The sequence below is a fragment of the Coffea arabica genome, chromosome 2c (assembly GCF_036785885.1).
Source record: "Coffea arabica cultivar ET-39 chromosome 2c, Coffea Arabica ET-39 HiFi, whole genome shotgun sequence".
NCBI classification, from domain to species: Eukaryota; Viridiplantae; Streptophyta; class Magnoliopsida; order Gentianales; family Rubiaceae; genus Coffea; species Coffea arabica.
This window is the reverse complement of record NC_092312.1, coordinates 22,006,586-22,021,208: the sequence shown is the minus strand read 5'-3', so window position 1 is coordinate 22,021,208 and position 14,623 is coordinate 22,006,586. Positions and strand designations below refer to the sequence as shown.

Sequence of the window (14,623 nt, the reverse complement as noted above, 5' to 3'; positions counted from 1 at the left end):
TTTGAGATCCTCCTAGGAATTTATAAACCCAAACCCAACCCCCCAAGAACCGATGTGGGATGGCAACCCCACAAGGGCATAGTTAGCTACTACCTAATTTGCCCAAAATGAAATAATGTGAACTAGGCAACTAGCCTCATGGAAAAATGTGGCTTGAAACAAGTTTCCTCAGCGTGTCTCTATGCTCTTATCCGTTTTTCTACTGAGGAAAATATTTGTAATAAAACTCTCCAATACAAAATCAACAAACCAAAAAAGGGCTGCCAATACTACTCGGCTGCCTAATGCATACAAAATCCTGCAGAACATTTAATACACATTTGTTATCTCGTCTGCTGCACGATTTATATGAGATAAACCGCTCTGTATTTTTTAGACACACCCTCCACAGTTTCAGCATTTGAACCTTACAAGATAGAAAATCGAACCAAGTAAAACGAGTGATGGTTGAAATGTTCTCATTCGTGTTCTAATGTCGAAATTTGTATTTGCAGCTTTTTTTTTTCTTATATATTATACTAGATCTAGATAGTACAACGAGCTAAGTTACAAAACAGTGCGCCATCAAATCTTTCTGCGCAGTCTCATTGAGCCACGCAGGGAAATTGCTTCCCATTTCATGTCACTCGTTAGCACTACTGCGCAAATTTTGCAAGCGTATGACTTGATTCATTCACGTCACTTGTGCATTCAGATATACTTTTCGGGTGAATTTAATAGATGGAAGTATACATTATTATTTTTTTTGACGTTAATGGAATTATAATACCCATTTAATTCCCTATAATTTTTCATAATATCCGTTTTACCCCTATAATATTTACATTTATCCACATAATTCTTCTATAATTTTATATGTAGTGGTTAGATAGTTATTTGATTTAGTTCCTAAGTGAGAGCAATACTAGTATTTCAACTAATGACATTACAAAAATTATTTTTTGGTGAGTTTTCACTTTCCATAAAATCATAAAGGGTGAATTGAATGTTTTAAAACATTAAAGTCATGTTATAATGATGAAACTATAGGGAGTCATGTGTAATTTAATCTAATTTTCTTGATCCCCGTTAATCCTTCACCCATTCTCAGATCAAACTAAACCGTGTTAGAGTTTCGATGTCCTGGTCTCCATCTAAATTATCTAAAACAAATTGTCCACGACATCTTAAGCAATCGCGCAGCATTTGAAACCATAATCGGTGCCTTGAATTGTTCTAGCTACTTGTCCACTCGGAATTTTCTTCTACAAATGAAGTTAAACACGTCTCATGGTTCGATTTGTTGCCACATTAAGAAATTTTTTAGTGAGTGGGATTCTTGAACCAACAATCCCTTACTTACAATCCCAATAATCGAACTAGTATACATGCCTTACTCTGCCGCTGCTTGCTTCACTCGCTCACCTAAACCATGGCACGGTCTCTCAAAGTTGCAGTCGTCGGAGCCGGAGTTTCCGGTCTCGTCACCGCCCGTGAGCTCCAAAGAGAAGGCCAACAAGTGGTGGTCTACGAGAAATCAAACCAAATTGGTGGGACTTGGGTGTACAGTCCTCAAGTCGAGTCCGATCCTCTGAGCCTTGATCCCAAGAGAGAGATAGTTCACAGTAGTCTCTACTATTCACTTGAGACCAATCTTCCTAGACGTCTCATGGGATTTTCAGACTACCCTTTTACCATCAGGAAGAATGGCGAGCTAAGGACATTTCCCGGACATCAAGAGGTGCTGCAATTCTTGAACAATTTTGTTCAAGATTTTGGACTCCTTGACTTAATCCGATTCAATACCGAAGTAGTTCGAGTTGAGCAACAAAATGATCAGTGGGTTGTTGAGTCGAGAAGGAGTACATGTGATGAATTGAGCTCATCAGAAGAGATATTCGAAGCAGTCGTGGTTTGTAATGGTCATTACACCATACCAAAAGTAGCAGACCTCCCAGGTAAGTTCTTGAAATTATGTCATTTGCCTAAGTTAATTGTTTAACTGCATAAGTTTAGTTCGGTGGACTTTTTATTGGTTAGTAATTAGTCTAATTTCCTTTGAACCTTGGATCCTGTATGAAAGAAAATTCCCCTATATATCATGCTTAATCTTGTGATTATCCGCCGGCCGCAGTCCTAAACCTATTAATGTACTAGCTAGCTACATTTGGATCCTCGGAAATTAAAACTAAGTTTGAAGATGGTATTCAACAAAGTACTTGGGAACAGTTGCCCGTGCTATATACCATCTACAGAGGCGAGGACAGCAATATGGTCAAGATGGGAAAGTACTTGAAGACAACTGTTATGCTAAGCTATCAGGAGCATGGTTCGAAGTCTCGGCCGAGACCGAGACGACTCGGCCGAGTCGTCACCGTCTCGGCCCCTATCGATACGATACCGTGACGAAACGATACCGAGATACTTGACTCGCCGAGAAATCAGCTGAGACATCACCGCGACGGATTGACTCGGCCGAGTCACTCCGAGTTATCCCGAGTCAAGACGAGAAATCGGTCGAGTTATACCGTGACGGATTGATTCGGCCATTTCTTTTGCTATTTTTTATTATTTTTGTTTAGCATACTTTTTTTATATTATTATCAATTTTTAGAATATTAAATACTTTAAAATTTGCATCTCACCGAGACCGCGACCGATATGCCGAAATCGATGTGGAACGTTCCGGGCCGCGACCGTGACCGCGACCGCGACTTTGAACCATGATCAGGAATCAACACTAAGGTATCGTATCGGGAGGGTTCAAGACGGGTCGTCTCGTCTTTGAACCATGACTCAACACTATGGTCTATATTGAAAAATATCACCCATCATATGTTTTAAAAGAAAGATTAAGGTACCATATTTAGTAACATGACTAAATGGGTTATGATGAACTGATAGCTAGTTGCACTCTCTTTACAGTTTGAGCTGGACCTACCTATGCACAAGCTTTTTTTTGCAGCAAAACTTCCCAAGAAAGAGGTTGCAACAAATGTTCAAGGCAACCATATATAACTTGCCTTGAGATCAGGGGCAGGAGCACGTAGTAAGCTATTGAGAGCAAGATACATCCATTAGCTCTGTATGTAAGATGATCTTTGATAAGAGTGAGATGGACTTTAGCCTTCAGAACGTGCCCTTATATGTTTTTTCTAGCAAGATATCTATATTTTGGCTCACAAATCAATCAGGAGTTCATGAGGCAAATTAATGTAATAGAAATTTGATGACATTGAAATTAGATTCACGAGTTCAAGGGGAAGAAATGAATTTTACCTACATCGAAACTCAACCAAGACAAACAGATACCTTGACCTAACCTTAAGGAGTTACTACGAAGAATAATTATTTTAGTTTTATAAAATTCAAATACAGTTGCTACTGAACAAATCTTAGACTTGTTGGCAGTTGTCTCCTCATGTTTACTCGTGCAATTCCTGCTGTGTGGTTTTTGTACTTGATGGTAGTTGATTAATCAGGATGAATCCTTCATTACCAACAAAAAGAGGAAAAGGTAAAATTACTTGATCAGAGTTTTGTACTGGATGCTAATTTTACTTTCTGGTTCCTTCAAGGAATCAAAAGTTGGCCTGGTAAACAAATTCACAGCCACAACTATCGAGTTCCTGAACCATTCCGAGATCAGGTACTTGTTTGCAATATTGTACTTGATTGGAAATTATGTGGTAAGATTATATGCAAAATCCTACATTGTCCAAGTTGGTGAAAAATACAGGTTGTAATTGTTATTGGTGCTGGACCTAGTGCCATGGATATTGGTCAAGAAATCACCAAGGTAGCCAAAGAAGTTCATCTTTCTTCAAGATCTCCAGAGATCAAAGTTTCAAAGTTGGAGATGTTCAACAATTTGTGGCAGCATTCAAAAGTATGTAATCCTGCATTCCATTGAGTACTGAACATGCTGGAGTCACAGTATGAAAAACCTACATTTGTGGACTAAAGAAATTTAACAATTGAAACTTCTCATAGATCGAGTATTGCTATGAAAATGGTCTAGTAGCTTTCCAGGATGGAACTTCTGTTGCTGCAGATATCATTCTGCATTGTACCGGGTAATTACCTCCTCATTTTGTTAACTGAATGCATTGCGTGTCAGAGTTTGCTCTTCTTCTTAAAACTGTCTCTTAAATGTTGCCTGCTAATACTAAGCCCCTTAACGTGTTTGCTGAATTTGACATTTTACAGGTATAAGTATGATTTTTATTTCTTGAGGACGAATGACACTGTAACTATTGATGAAAACCGTGTTGGACCATTGTACAAGCACGTCTTTCCTCCAGTACTTGCCCCAGGGCTCTCTTTTGTTGGACTACCTTATAGGGTCAGTTTATGAGATTTTGCAGCTGGCATATTTATCTTGCATACGTTTTTCCAAGGTTAATTCAAACGGTACCTAAGTATACCACGTTGTGCAAAATAAACTTTGCATTGAAAAACTTGTACAATAGTCATACAGGAAAACTTGCACGGTAAGATGTTGGTTGACAGTTTCAAACAAGCAAGCAACAATTTAATCCCAACAGTTGATGATATTGTGTATTAACAGGCTGTCACATTTTTCATGATCGAAGTACAAGCCAAGTGGGTTGCATCTGTTTTATCAGGGAAGGTGGTTTTACCACCAAAGGAAGAAATGTTGCATGATGTTGAACAACATTACCGGCTTCTGGAGGAGAACAGGATCCCCAAGCACCATACTCATAGGCTTCCACTTGATCCGGTAATCAAAGTTCCAGAGATTATTCATGGGTGTTTGTTATTTCCACTAGATTTACTACGATGCAGGTGTTTGAATACTTTATGATCATATCCATTTGGCAATGAAACCTTTGCAGTTTGAATACTTAAACTGGGTAGCTGCTCAAGTCAGATTTCCGGTGGACACTCAGCTACCGGAGATTTATCACAAGTTTATTGAGTTCATTTGTGGAGCTTCGTGGATTAAATTTAGGGAGCAAGATGTTGAAAGTTGGATAAACTAAATATTTGATAAGGCTTAGCAGGGTATCATGCTTGAATTATTCTTTACATTGCTCGTTCGAATAATGATTATAAAAATTTGCAGGATTTTTCCAAGGAATGTCCTAATGTTATTCCTTAGCACACATTTTTCACTATACTAGGTGGTAACACCGCGCTGTGCGCGGTGGTATACATGCCCAATTAACGTTTAGCTAGTAATATTGGCGAGAATGAAAATTAGCGGTAGAAAATGGAGCTATGGGCCTGTTTGGCACCCTAGTTTTTTACCAAGTTTTTTAGCTACTAGTTTTTTAACAACTTTTGCTACAGGAACCCCAAAATACCTTTTAAAGTTTTTTACCTACACACTTCAAAAATCTATACACAAAAAATTTCTCAAAAACTTTTCTTCCTCCCTCACCCAACCCACCACACCAGACACCCGCCTCCACCACCTCTCCCGGCGCCGGTCACCTATTCCGGCGCCGCCGGTAACCTCAAAAAAATTTTTGAATTTTTTAGTCCCTCACCCTCAAAAATTTATTATATATATTATATATTTATATATTTATTTAAACATATTATAAAAATTTTATTTTATTTAAAAATATTTTTATATATTTAAATAAATATTATATACCATATAAATTAATATTAATATAAATATGTAATTATACATTTATATAAATATAATATATTATATATTTAATATATATAATACATATTATATATATTACACATTTATGTACCTATATTTATGTATATTTATATACAATTATATTATGTATTATGTATAATATAATACATTTATACATAATATTAACACACAATATTAATTATACATTTATACATAATACTAATACATTTATACATTTATATTAATTACATTAATACATTTATACATAATATTATATATTTATATATTTATATATTTATAATATATTAATTTATATATTTATATATTTATATAATATTCATTTATAATAATATACAATTATTACATTTGTAAATATATTTATATTATGTATTATATATAATATAATACATTTATATATTTTTATTTAACTGTATAAATATATTTATTTATAAATGTATTATAAATGCATAAATATATATAAATATTTAAACAATAAAATATTAATTATACATTTATACAATTATATTAATTATATTAATACAGTTATATATAATCATCATATATATTTATAAATTATAATTTATACATTTATATAATATTCATTTATAATATATACATTTATATTAATTATACATTTATACATTTATAAATATATGTATATTATGTATTATATATAATATAATACATTTATATATTTTTATATAAATATATAAATATATTTATTTATAAATATTTATAAATGTATTATAAATGCATAAATGCATATAAATATTTAAACAATAAAAATTATAAATTATAAACATTATTAATTATACATTTATACATTTATATTAATTATATTAATACATTTATACATAATCATCATATACATTTATAAATTATAATTTATACATTTATATAATATTCATTTATAATTTATACATTTATATTAATTATACATTTATAAATTTATAAATATATGTATATTATGTATTATATATAATATAATACATTTATATATTTTTAAATAAATATATAAATATATTTATTTCCTGTATATTTCCAAGTCTCTATCTACGTCTATTGCCTCTTCTAAATGCATGCTCCTACTCCTTCTTAATTGTCTCCCTATATTTAATACACTAGTTCCTACTTGTGTGTTTTCGTTGACTGTTCTACTAGGTCCTGAAAATGATGTTCTACTAGCCATCTTTTAGAATTTTTGTGGTTTAGGATTTACTGAAAATATATTACTAAGATGTGGTTTACTCTCTTTCTTTGTTACAGGTAATCTTTTAAATTGGTCCGTTATTTCTTCTAAGTCTTTTTCAAACTTATCTATTTGTAGGACTCTGACCTTTTCTGTTATTGTGTCTACTTTTTTATGTAGGGATATTAATAATGCGATTATAGAGTTATTTTGTTTAGGATATATTTAAACATATTATAAAAATTTTATTTTATTTAAAAAATATTTTTATATATTTAAATAAATATTATATACCATATAAATTAATATTAATATAAATATGTAATTATACATTTATATAAATATAATACATTATATATTTAATATATATAATACATATTATATATATTACACATTTATGTACCTATATTTATGTATATTTATATACAATTATATTATGTATTATGTATAATATAATACATTTATACATAATATTAACACACAATATTAATTATACATTTATACATAATACTAATACATTTATACATTTATATTAATTATATTAATACATTTATACATAATATTATATATTTATATATTTATATATTTATAATATATTAATTTATATATTTATATAATATTCATTTATAATAATATACAATTATTACATTTGTAAATATATTTATATTATGTATTATATATAATATAATACATTTATATATTTTTATTTAACTGTATAAATATATTTATTTATAAATGTATTATAAATGCATAAATATATATAAATATTTAAACAATAAAATATTAATTATACATTTATACAATTATATTAATTATATTAATACAGTTATATATAATCATCATATATATTTATAAATTATAATTTATACATTTATATAATATTCATTTATAATATATACATTTATATTAATTATACATTTATACATTTATAAATATATGTATATTATGTATTATATATAATATAATACATTTATATATTTTTATATAAATATATAAATATATTTATTTATAAATATTTATAAATGTATTATAAATGCATAAATGCATATAAATATTTAAACAATAAAAATTATAAATTATAAACATTATTAATTATACATTTATACATTTATATTAATTATATTAATACATTTATACATAATCATCATATACATTTATAAATTATAATTTATACATTTATATAATATTCATTTATAATTTATACATTTATATTAATTATACATTTATAAATTTATAAATATATGTATATTATGTATTATATATAATATAATACATTTATATATTTTTAAATAAATATATAAATATATTTATTTCTAAATATTTATAAATGTATTATAAATGCATAAATATTTAAAAATATAAAATTATAAAATTATAAATTATAAAATACTCAAAAATATGTTTTAAAAATACCTCTAAAAATAATCCTAAAAACGTCTACAGTAACATTTCAAAAACTTCTACAAAAAAGTTTTTTACCTTACAAAAACTTCTACAAAATTTTTTCAAAAACTTCTACTGTGCACTACAGTAAAGTTTTAGACAAACTCCCAAAAAACTCAGGTTCCAAACAGGCCCTATATCATACAGGAATTTGAGGGAAAAATTGGTAGCACTGGAAAGAAGCTGTAATTATACAGGCATTGTAAATATGAAAGGCAAACAAGTTTAGTTTTCATCTTGAATGTTTAGATTGTGAAAGTTGAGCTGATGAACGCCTAGAAGATCATCCAAAAAGTACGAAGCTATAATGTTCAACGCAGTTGCTCGAGACAGCCTGATTGTTGAAGGAGAAGGTTGAATGCAGCAAATAAGTGTTCTTCCGTGCAATTTAAAACAGACCACTTTCCCCCAGCCATATAAAGAAACAGCATGAACAAGGGAAGCAGAATCTGTGAGGTCATACAATTCAACATCTCCCCTTTTTGTACCCACAGCAAGAATTTGTTGCTCTGAAGCAACTGATGCACATACAGCATAACCAGATGCCAGTTTCTTTTCGACTTTAATTAAATCAGCTTGCTTTAATCCTTTCTTACTTGCAGAACATGACACAAGTTGTCGATCACAAAAGAGCAAAAGCAGTAACCTCAGTGAGAAGGAAAACCCCATGTGCACAATAGCAGACTTCTTCCTCATATAATTCATGGGAAGAGAAACACCTTGTGCTCCATTAGAAGGAAGACCATTGTCCAAAGAATGAGACAATTTATCAGCTCCACTTCCATCAGAGAGTGAAATGTCAAGATCAACAACCCCACAGAACTGCATCACAGAATAAGTTAAATGATAACCTGATTGAACCTTTTTGAGAGGGAGATGCGGGTTTCTGGATGCTTTTCAATCTCCATTAACATCATGTTAAGCAAGTAGAAAGGGAATAGACACAGCATTTTATAATGGTGCTAAAAAATGAATTCAGTGCCTAAGCTACAAATATGCTTCTTCAATGTGCATTTGAAAGACATGGAGGAACTGCTACATTCACACTACATCTTTCTTCCATGATATATTATACAATGACCCATCAGAAAGTCCAACAATCATATGTTTGTTATCACAGATAATGTTGCTCCTGACAACAGCAAAAATAAAATAGTATCAGAAATTCATCTGGAATGAAATACATAAATATATCAGATTGTCAAACATCATATGAATTTCAATCTTCTGGACACAAATATATCAGATTGTCAAACTTCTGGATCCCGTTTCTTATAAAAAGAAGCACTTATATGAACTTATGAATTTCTCTGGTGATTTGCCTCTAAGGTATGTGAAACATAACCAAAAACCAAAATTTTGGAGTATCAACATTTCGATTATATCTTGATCCTTTGAATTGAGTAGATTCTTGCTCATGTAAACATGGAACCATGATTCCTTTTATCAGATTTACTTAACTCAATGATAAGTTGTACTTGGTGAAACACAACCATCAATCTATAGCAGGAAGGGACCTTATTAGTAATATCACGTGCACAGAAGTCCAAAAGCTTAAAGCTTAAAATATGCAACTGAAAAGTACCTCATAACATCAGTTGCAGTGATGTTTGAAAACTGAAAGCTTATCTACACCAATACACACACACACACACACACACACATATATATATATATATATATATTATGACAAGATCTTATACTATAACTGGCGACTTAGCAGATCTTTCTTCTAAAGGTATACTGTAAAAACATTAGTGGCTTGTGTAAACAATTCCGCAAGCCTAGACATTCATTAACATGCTTATGAGATCTTGTTCCTTATCTAAAGTAACCCTTTGACATATTGACATTAAAAACTATAGCATGTTGACAAATATACAAATGAAATCCTTCTTCTCCAAGGTCCAAATATCTGGGCCAATAAAATACAAAAAATGAATTTCAGCTCTGAAGTCTCAAATACGCACATTTTGTATCTGTATATCAGCCCTCAAAACCAGCAGTGACCCAAACCCCAAGAAAACATCAAGCTATTAAAAAGAACAACAAAAATAAATCACAGCAGAAAGTGCAGTTTCTTTATTACAAATAGTTTTAACGATGACATTAAAGCAGACACACTAATTTTTAAGAAAACTCAAAAGTTTCAAACAATGTCTAATCATTTATCACTCCGCATCTAAACTTCTTATACTAAATAAAATCATTTTTGGATTAGAACATTAAAGCAGACACATTAATTTTTAAGAAAACTCAAAAGTTTCAAACAATGTCTAATCATTCATCACTCCGCATTCAAACTTCTTATACTAAATAAAATCATTTTTGGATTAGAGTGTTGTTGAAACAAAATAGCACTGGACACTTCAGCATATTCAGATATGTACAAATTTTGGAGGCTCATACAACTTTCAACATGCTTAACTTTAAATTATGAGTTTTACTAGGCAAAAAGGCTTAGTATCTAGAATAGACACAAGCAATTTTAAGAGTTAGGACATGTACCCTTAGAGCCTACAAGGTTGAGTTTCAAACACCTGAAAAATGATTTAAGAATCCCTGGTAACACACCACATCCAACTGTCTAACTACCTTTGAGAAGCAGTATGATCACAGCTAAACATTCAAGAAGACCAAAAGGGTGCAAGGTGTCCAATTGGTTATGCAAACACTTAGAACAGCATTCAACTTGCATATGCAACATCTTTCCATCAAATTGTACCAGAAAGCAGAATGCATGCATTAGACCTTCCAAATAACATTTGATATAGCCTGCGATCCTTACTGCAGCTTCCCAAAGAGCTTTGATCTTAGAAAATAAGCCATTAGCATATCAAAGCCCTTAAATGTTATGATCCAAACAAATTGCTAAACCATATTATTTTACTGCTTGGGTTGTTAGAAGTGTATACAGCTAAGCATTTCAAATTTAATGCATATTCAAAACAATATTCTGCCATCAAAGAGGGAAATGAAAACTGTGAAGCTTGAAATTCAATTACAATTTCTAAGGGAACTGTGTACGCACACTTACAATGTCATACTCTTGCCTGCAAAAGGGATCTGCTCACTTAGAACTAAAGAAATGGTAGCAAGAAATAAATCGGATGGCTGCTTTCCTAAAATTTGTATTTTCTTTTCTGTGAAACAAATCTTATAAATATGAAGATAAAAAGAAGATGTCTGCAAAGAAGGCAGGAAAAATCGCCAGAAACAAATGAAGCATTACGTTACGAAGAAGGAACCAAAATGCACAATAGTGACATGAATTTAAAGTGAGACATTTTAGCCAACCCTTTTTGAAAGCTAAATGAAAGATCACAGCTATTTACATTTTAATACCATTCCAATAACAGCAATCAACCAGCCTTGCAATCATACCAGTCTACTTTCAATGTCATATATCAAATGTTTTACTGCAACAGCCGCCGAAAAACTCAAAATTCTCCCCATTTTAAGCAACGGTCCACATGGATACTGTTGATACAGCTAATGCAGATCTGCAAAACGTCATAATAAAAATTTCTTTGTAATGTCAATCCGAAAGTCATAGAGAATCCAATTTCTCTGCAATTCTTCAAATATCAGTCCCAATTATAGGGCAACATCACTATATTTTGCATGGTAACACTCAGTTATAGATAGCCTTAAGTTCTATTATAAGATCACCATAAATTGGATGAAATTTTTACTTAGACATTTTCTCAAACAACTCAAATACACTACACAAAATCACTGGATTCTAAGGCCACAACTAATGGACCACTCTAAGGCCACAACTAAGGTAAATCACAATATATCAAAAGCTCTACTACATCACTCAATACTAAATACATCTACCATCATCAACGTCCTCAAAGAAAAATCTCCAAACACTTCGCAGCCCGAGGCATATCTTCTATCACTACCTCAAACTTTATCACAATTCCATGAAAGCCTTCATAATACATATACCATAGCTTTAATAAGAGATTATCCATTTTGAAAAAATGTTGTTCAGGGGATTTTGAGAGGATTCAAAGAATTTATTTTTCCATGAGAACAGGGAAATTGACCAAAACTATCATGGGCATGTAATTAGTAGTTTTCAAGTACTCTTGGATCACTTAACGTATCTGTGAATGTTTCCAAGTGGATAGACAAAGACAACACAAATAGTAAGTTTTCACAAACTTTTCATTATAAAACACAATGCAAAAGACAAATAAACCATGTATTGAAATTCAATAGTGAAAGGCGAAGAATTAATAATATGCAAATATATGTACATATATGTATATGTAAGCAGAAGATAAAGAGTTGGATTATATTGGATTCTACAACCAAATGCTTCAATTAACATTAGGCTATATGTAAATTTTGTTTGGCTCACTTATCTTTTTCCGTAGACCCAGGTTTAAAAATAGATAATTAATTTAAAAAAGCATCGCATTGGAAAACCCACTAAGAGGAAAATATAAAGGGCAAACCAACTATGAATGAAATTAGCATTAGAAAGTTTTGGATGATGCAAAATGAAACCAAAGCACTTACAAATAACAAAACTCAGAGATCAAAAAACACTTACAAATACTCGAAGGAAAGCAATGCCAAAGTAAGACTACGAGCAGCAGCAAAACCAATAACTAAACAAGACATTAAAACCTTTAACCTTCAATAAAAATGAAAAAACGAAGAGAAAGTAGAAACTTGGAGGTCTAGTTTAGCATAGAATTAGAAAAATGATTCAAAAGTAAACTAAAGAAAAACTCAAACTTAAAAAAGTTAAATCTTTTTTGCTCCTTCCCGTCAATTTTACTTCCAAAAATAAAAGAACCAGGTTTATCTTCCTTTCATCCATTGACACTGTCTGCTCTCTGTACAATAGAGGGAAAAATTGTGAATCGAATGGAATAAAAGAGAAAATTCTTTTCACAATAATAAAAAAAAAAGTTCTCAATCAAATCTCTAAAACCATAAATGAAAATATAAAAATATGAAAAGTAAGTATGTCAAACATGGACTTCTAAATTCTTGGCTCAAAAAAAAAGATTTATTACCTTAGATCCCTTTCCTTCGTCTGTATTATCGCCCATCTAAAGAACACTTGCTTCAAACCTAGAAAACAGCAATGAGTAAAATACATAGTTAGATCGAAGACTAAAGAACGAAAGAACTGAAAAATAAAAAGAACTCCAAGCCTTCTTTGATACAAATAACGATTTACCAAAGCAAACGGAAGCACGAGTATTTTTTTTGGAGGAAAAAAAAAAGAGGAAGAACTGGAAAAGAGACAAGCTACTGAGAGGAAGAGAAGAAAGAGAGGGACGGCAGAAGTCTTGAGAGAGAGAGAGAGAGGACAGTAAATTTTGTAACTCTAGACATTTTGTGACAAAAAATCGAAGAGAGGTGGGTGTGATTTGACATGGGCCGCTGTTTGCAAGAGCAGCTCACCTGCTCTCTGACAACTGAGGAAGAGCAAGAAACAAAGAGAGGAAACAGGTTTGTCTGGCTAAAACAGCCTCAGGGTCTGGCCGAAAAGGGAGAAAGAAGCGGGCAGAAAGCAACACAGTAGCAAAAACAAGCGGAAGGAAAGATGAACGAAGGAGAGAGGAGAGAAAAAATCAGGTGCTACCAAGGTAAATTTTGGAATGGAAACAACACCAATATGTGGCTGAAAAAAAAAGAAGCAGCTTGGAGTGGATAGAGAGGAAGCTGATGAGTGGGTAGAGAGGAGGCTGATCAAGCGGAAAGAAGAAAAGACATCATAGAACCGGAAGCAACGAAAGACCGGACGAAGGAAGGGAAGGCAGAATCACGTGCAACAAGCACAATTGACAACCAATCAATTCGCGCCATGTCAACATCGAGCAAATCCCATCTCGCCAAGCGGAGGAAGACGACATCCGACGTGGATCCCGTGCGTTTCACCCTTAATCTATATGGTTAATAATAAATATCTAAATGCCCGCACTCGCATTTATTTATTCATTTATTTTTTTTTTGTAAGTAGAAAGTTTTGAATTTAGAATCTCTTACTTTCAATTCCTCCCGCCTGATCTCTAGTAATATTTGCAAAAGTTGGCATATTGGAATAGGGAAAGAATAAAAGATTGCATCATGGTGAATGGCAGAATTTGATTAGAAAAGCATTTTTCTTCCCCATAACTCCTTTGGCCAAAATGCCCAGTGTACAATTTTTGATGTGCAAAAGGATAAACATGCCCTATCAGGTATGGTACGTGGCTCACTTGCGGTGAAATCCCGTGTCCTTTCAATCTAGCAAGTAAAAGAATGGTTCAATTGATTACTCCTAGAAGTTTACTTAATGGACAAATAGCATAATGGACTAAATGAGATTTTGAAAAAGTTTAGTGAACAGTTCGTATGTAAGAGTTATTAGGTAT

At 31.8% G+C, this 14,623-nt stretch overlaps 2 protein-coding genes across 11 annotated transcripts; one reads left to right on the top strand and one right to left on the bottom strand.

Moving 5' to 3' along the window:
- The first annotated feature begins 1,308 nt into the window (after positions 1-1,308).
- On the top strand, positions 1,309-5,083 carry LOC113726810 (flavin-containing monooxygenase FMO GS-OX5-like). The gene is made up of 7 exons (XM_027250687.2): positions 1,309-1,937; positions 3,558-3,628; positions 3,719-3,868; positions 3,973-4,055; positions 4,189-4,324; positions 4,550-4,723; positions 4,839-5,083. The coding sequence occupies exons 1-7, from the start codon at positions 1,412-1,414 to the stop codon at positions 4,983-4,985; spliced, it is 1,287 nt and encodes a 428-aa protein (XP_027106488.1). The 5' UTR covers positions 1,309-1,411; the 3' UTR covers positions 4,986-5,083.
- A 3,301-nt stretch (positions 5,084-8,384) lies between these two features.
- On the bottom strand, positions 8,385-14,133 carry LOC113722695 (uncharacterized). Of its 10 annotated transcripts, XM_072075303.1 has the most exons (5): positions 13,444-14,003; positions 13,277-13,334; positions 12,805-13,093; positions 11,619-11,737; positions 8,385-9,056 (listed from the first exon to the last, which is right to left on the bottom strand). In XM_072075303.1, exons 4-5 carry the CDS (start codon positions 11,688-11,690, stop codon positions 8,460-8,462), a joined length of 669 nt encoding a protein of 222 aa, XP_071931404.1. In that variant the 5' UTR covers positions 11,691-11,737; positions 12,805-13,093; positions 13,277-13,334; positions 13,444-14,003; the 3' UTR covers positions 8,385-8,459. The 10 variants fall into 10 exon arrangements, 7 of the variants coding, with proteins under 7 accessions (XP_071931404.1, XP_071931403.1, XP_027101754.1 ...); XR_011839207.1 differs by having other exon boundaries at positions 8,385-9,366; positions 11,570-13,093; positions 13,444-14,133; XR_011839208.1 differs by having other exon boundaries at positions 11,570-13,093; positions 13,444-14,132.
- Between the last annotated feature and the right edge of the window lie 490 nt (positions 14,134-14,623).

Bases quoted from the DNA above. Each gene is read 5' to 3' on its own strand.
- LOC113722695 (XM_072075302.1), bottom strand. From the start codon at position 11,690: ATGGGGAGAATTTTGAGTTTTTCGGCGGCTGTTGCAGTAAAACATTTG. The intron at 9,057-11,618 runs GTATGATTGCAA...TCTGTGATGCAG, and splicing joins ATGACATTGAAAGTAGACTG to TTCTGTGGGGTTGTTGATCT.
- LOC113726810 (XM_027250687.2), top strand. From the start codon at position 1,412: ATGGCACGGTCTCTCAAAGTTGCAGTCGTCGGAGCCGGAGTTTCCGGT. The intron at 3,629-3,718 runs GTACTTGTTTGC...TGAAAAATACAG, and splicing joins CTGAACCATTCCGAGATCAG to GTTGTAATTGTTATTGGTGC. The intron at 4,325-4,549 runs GTCAGTTTATGA...GTGTATTAACAG, and splicing joins TTGTTGGACTACCTTATAGG to GCTGTCACATTTTTCATGAT.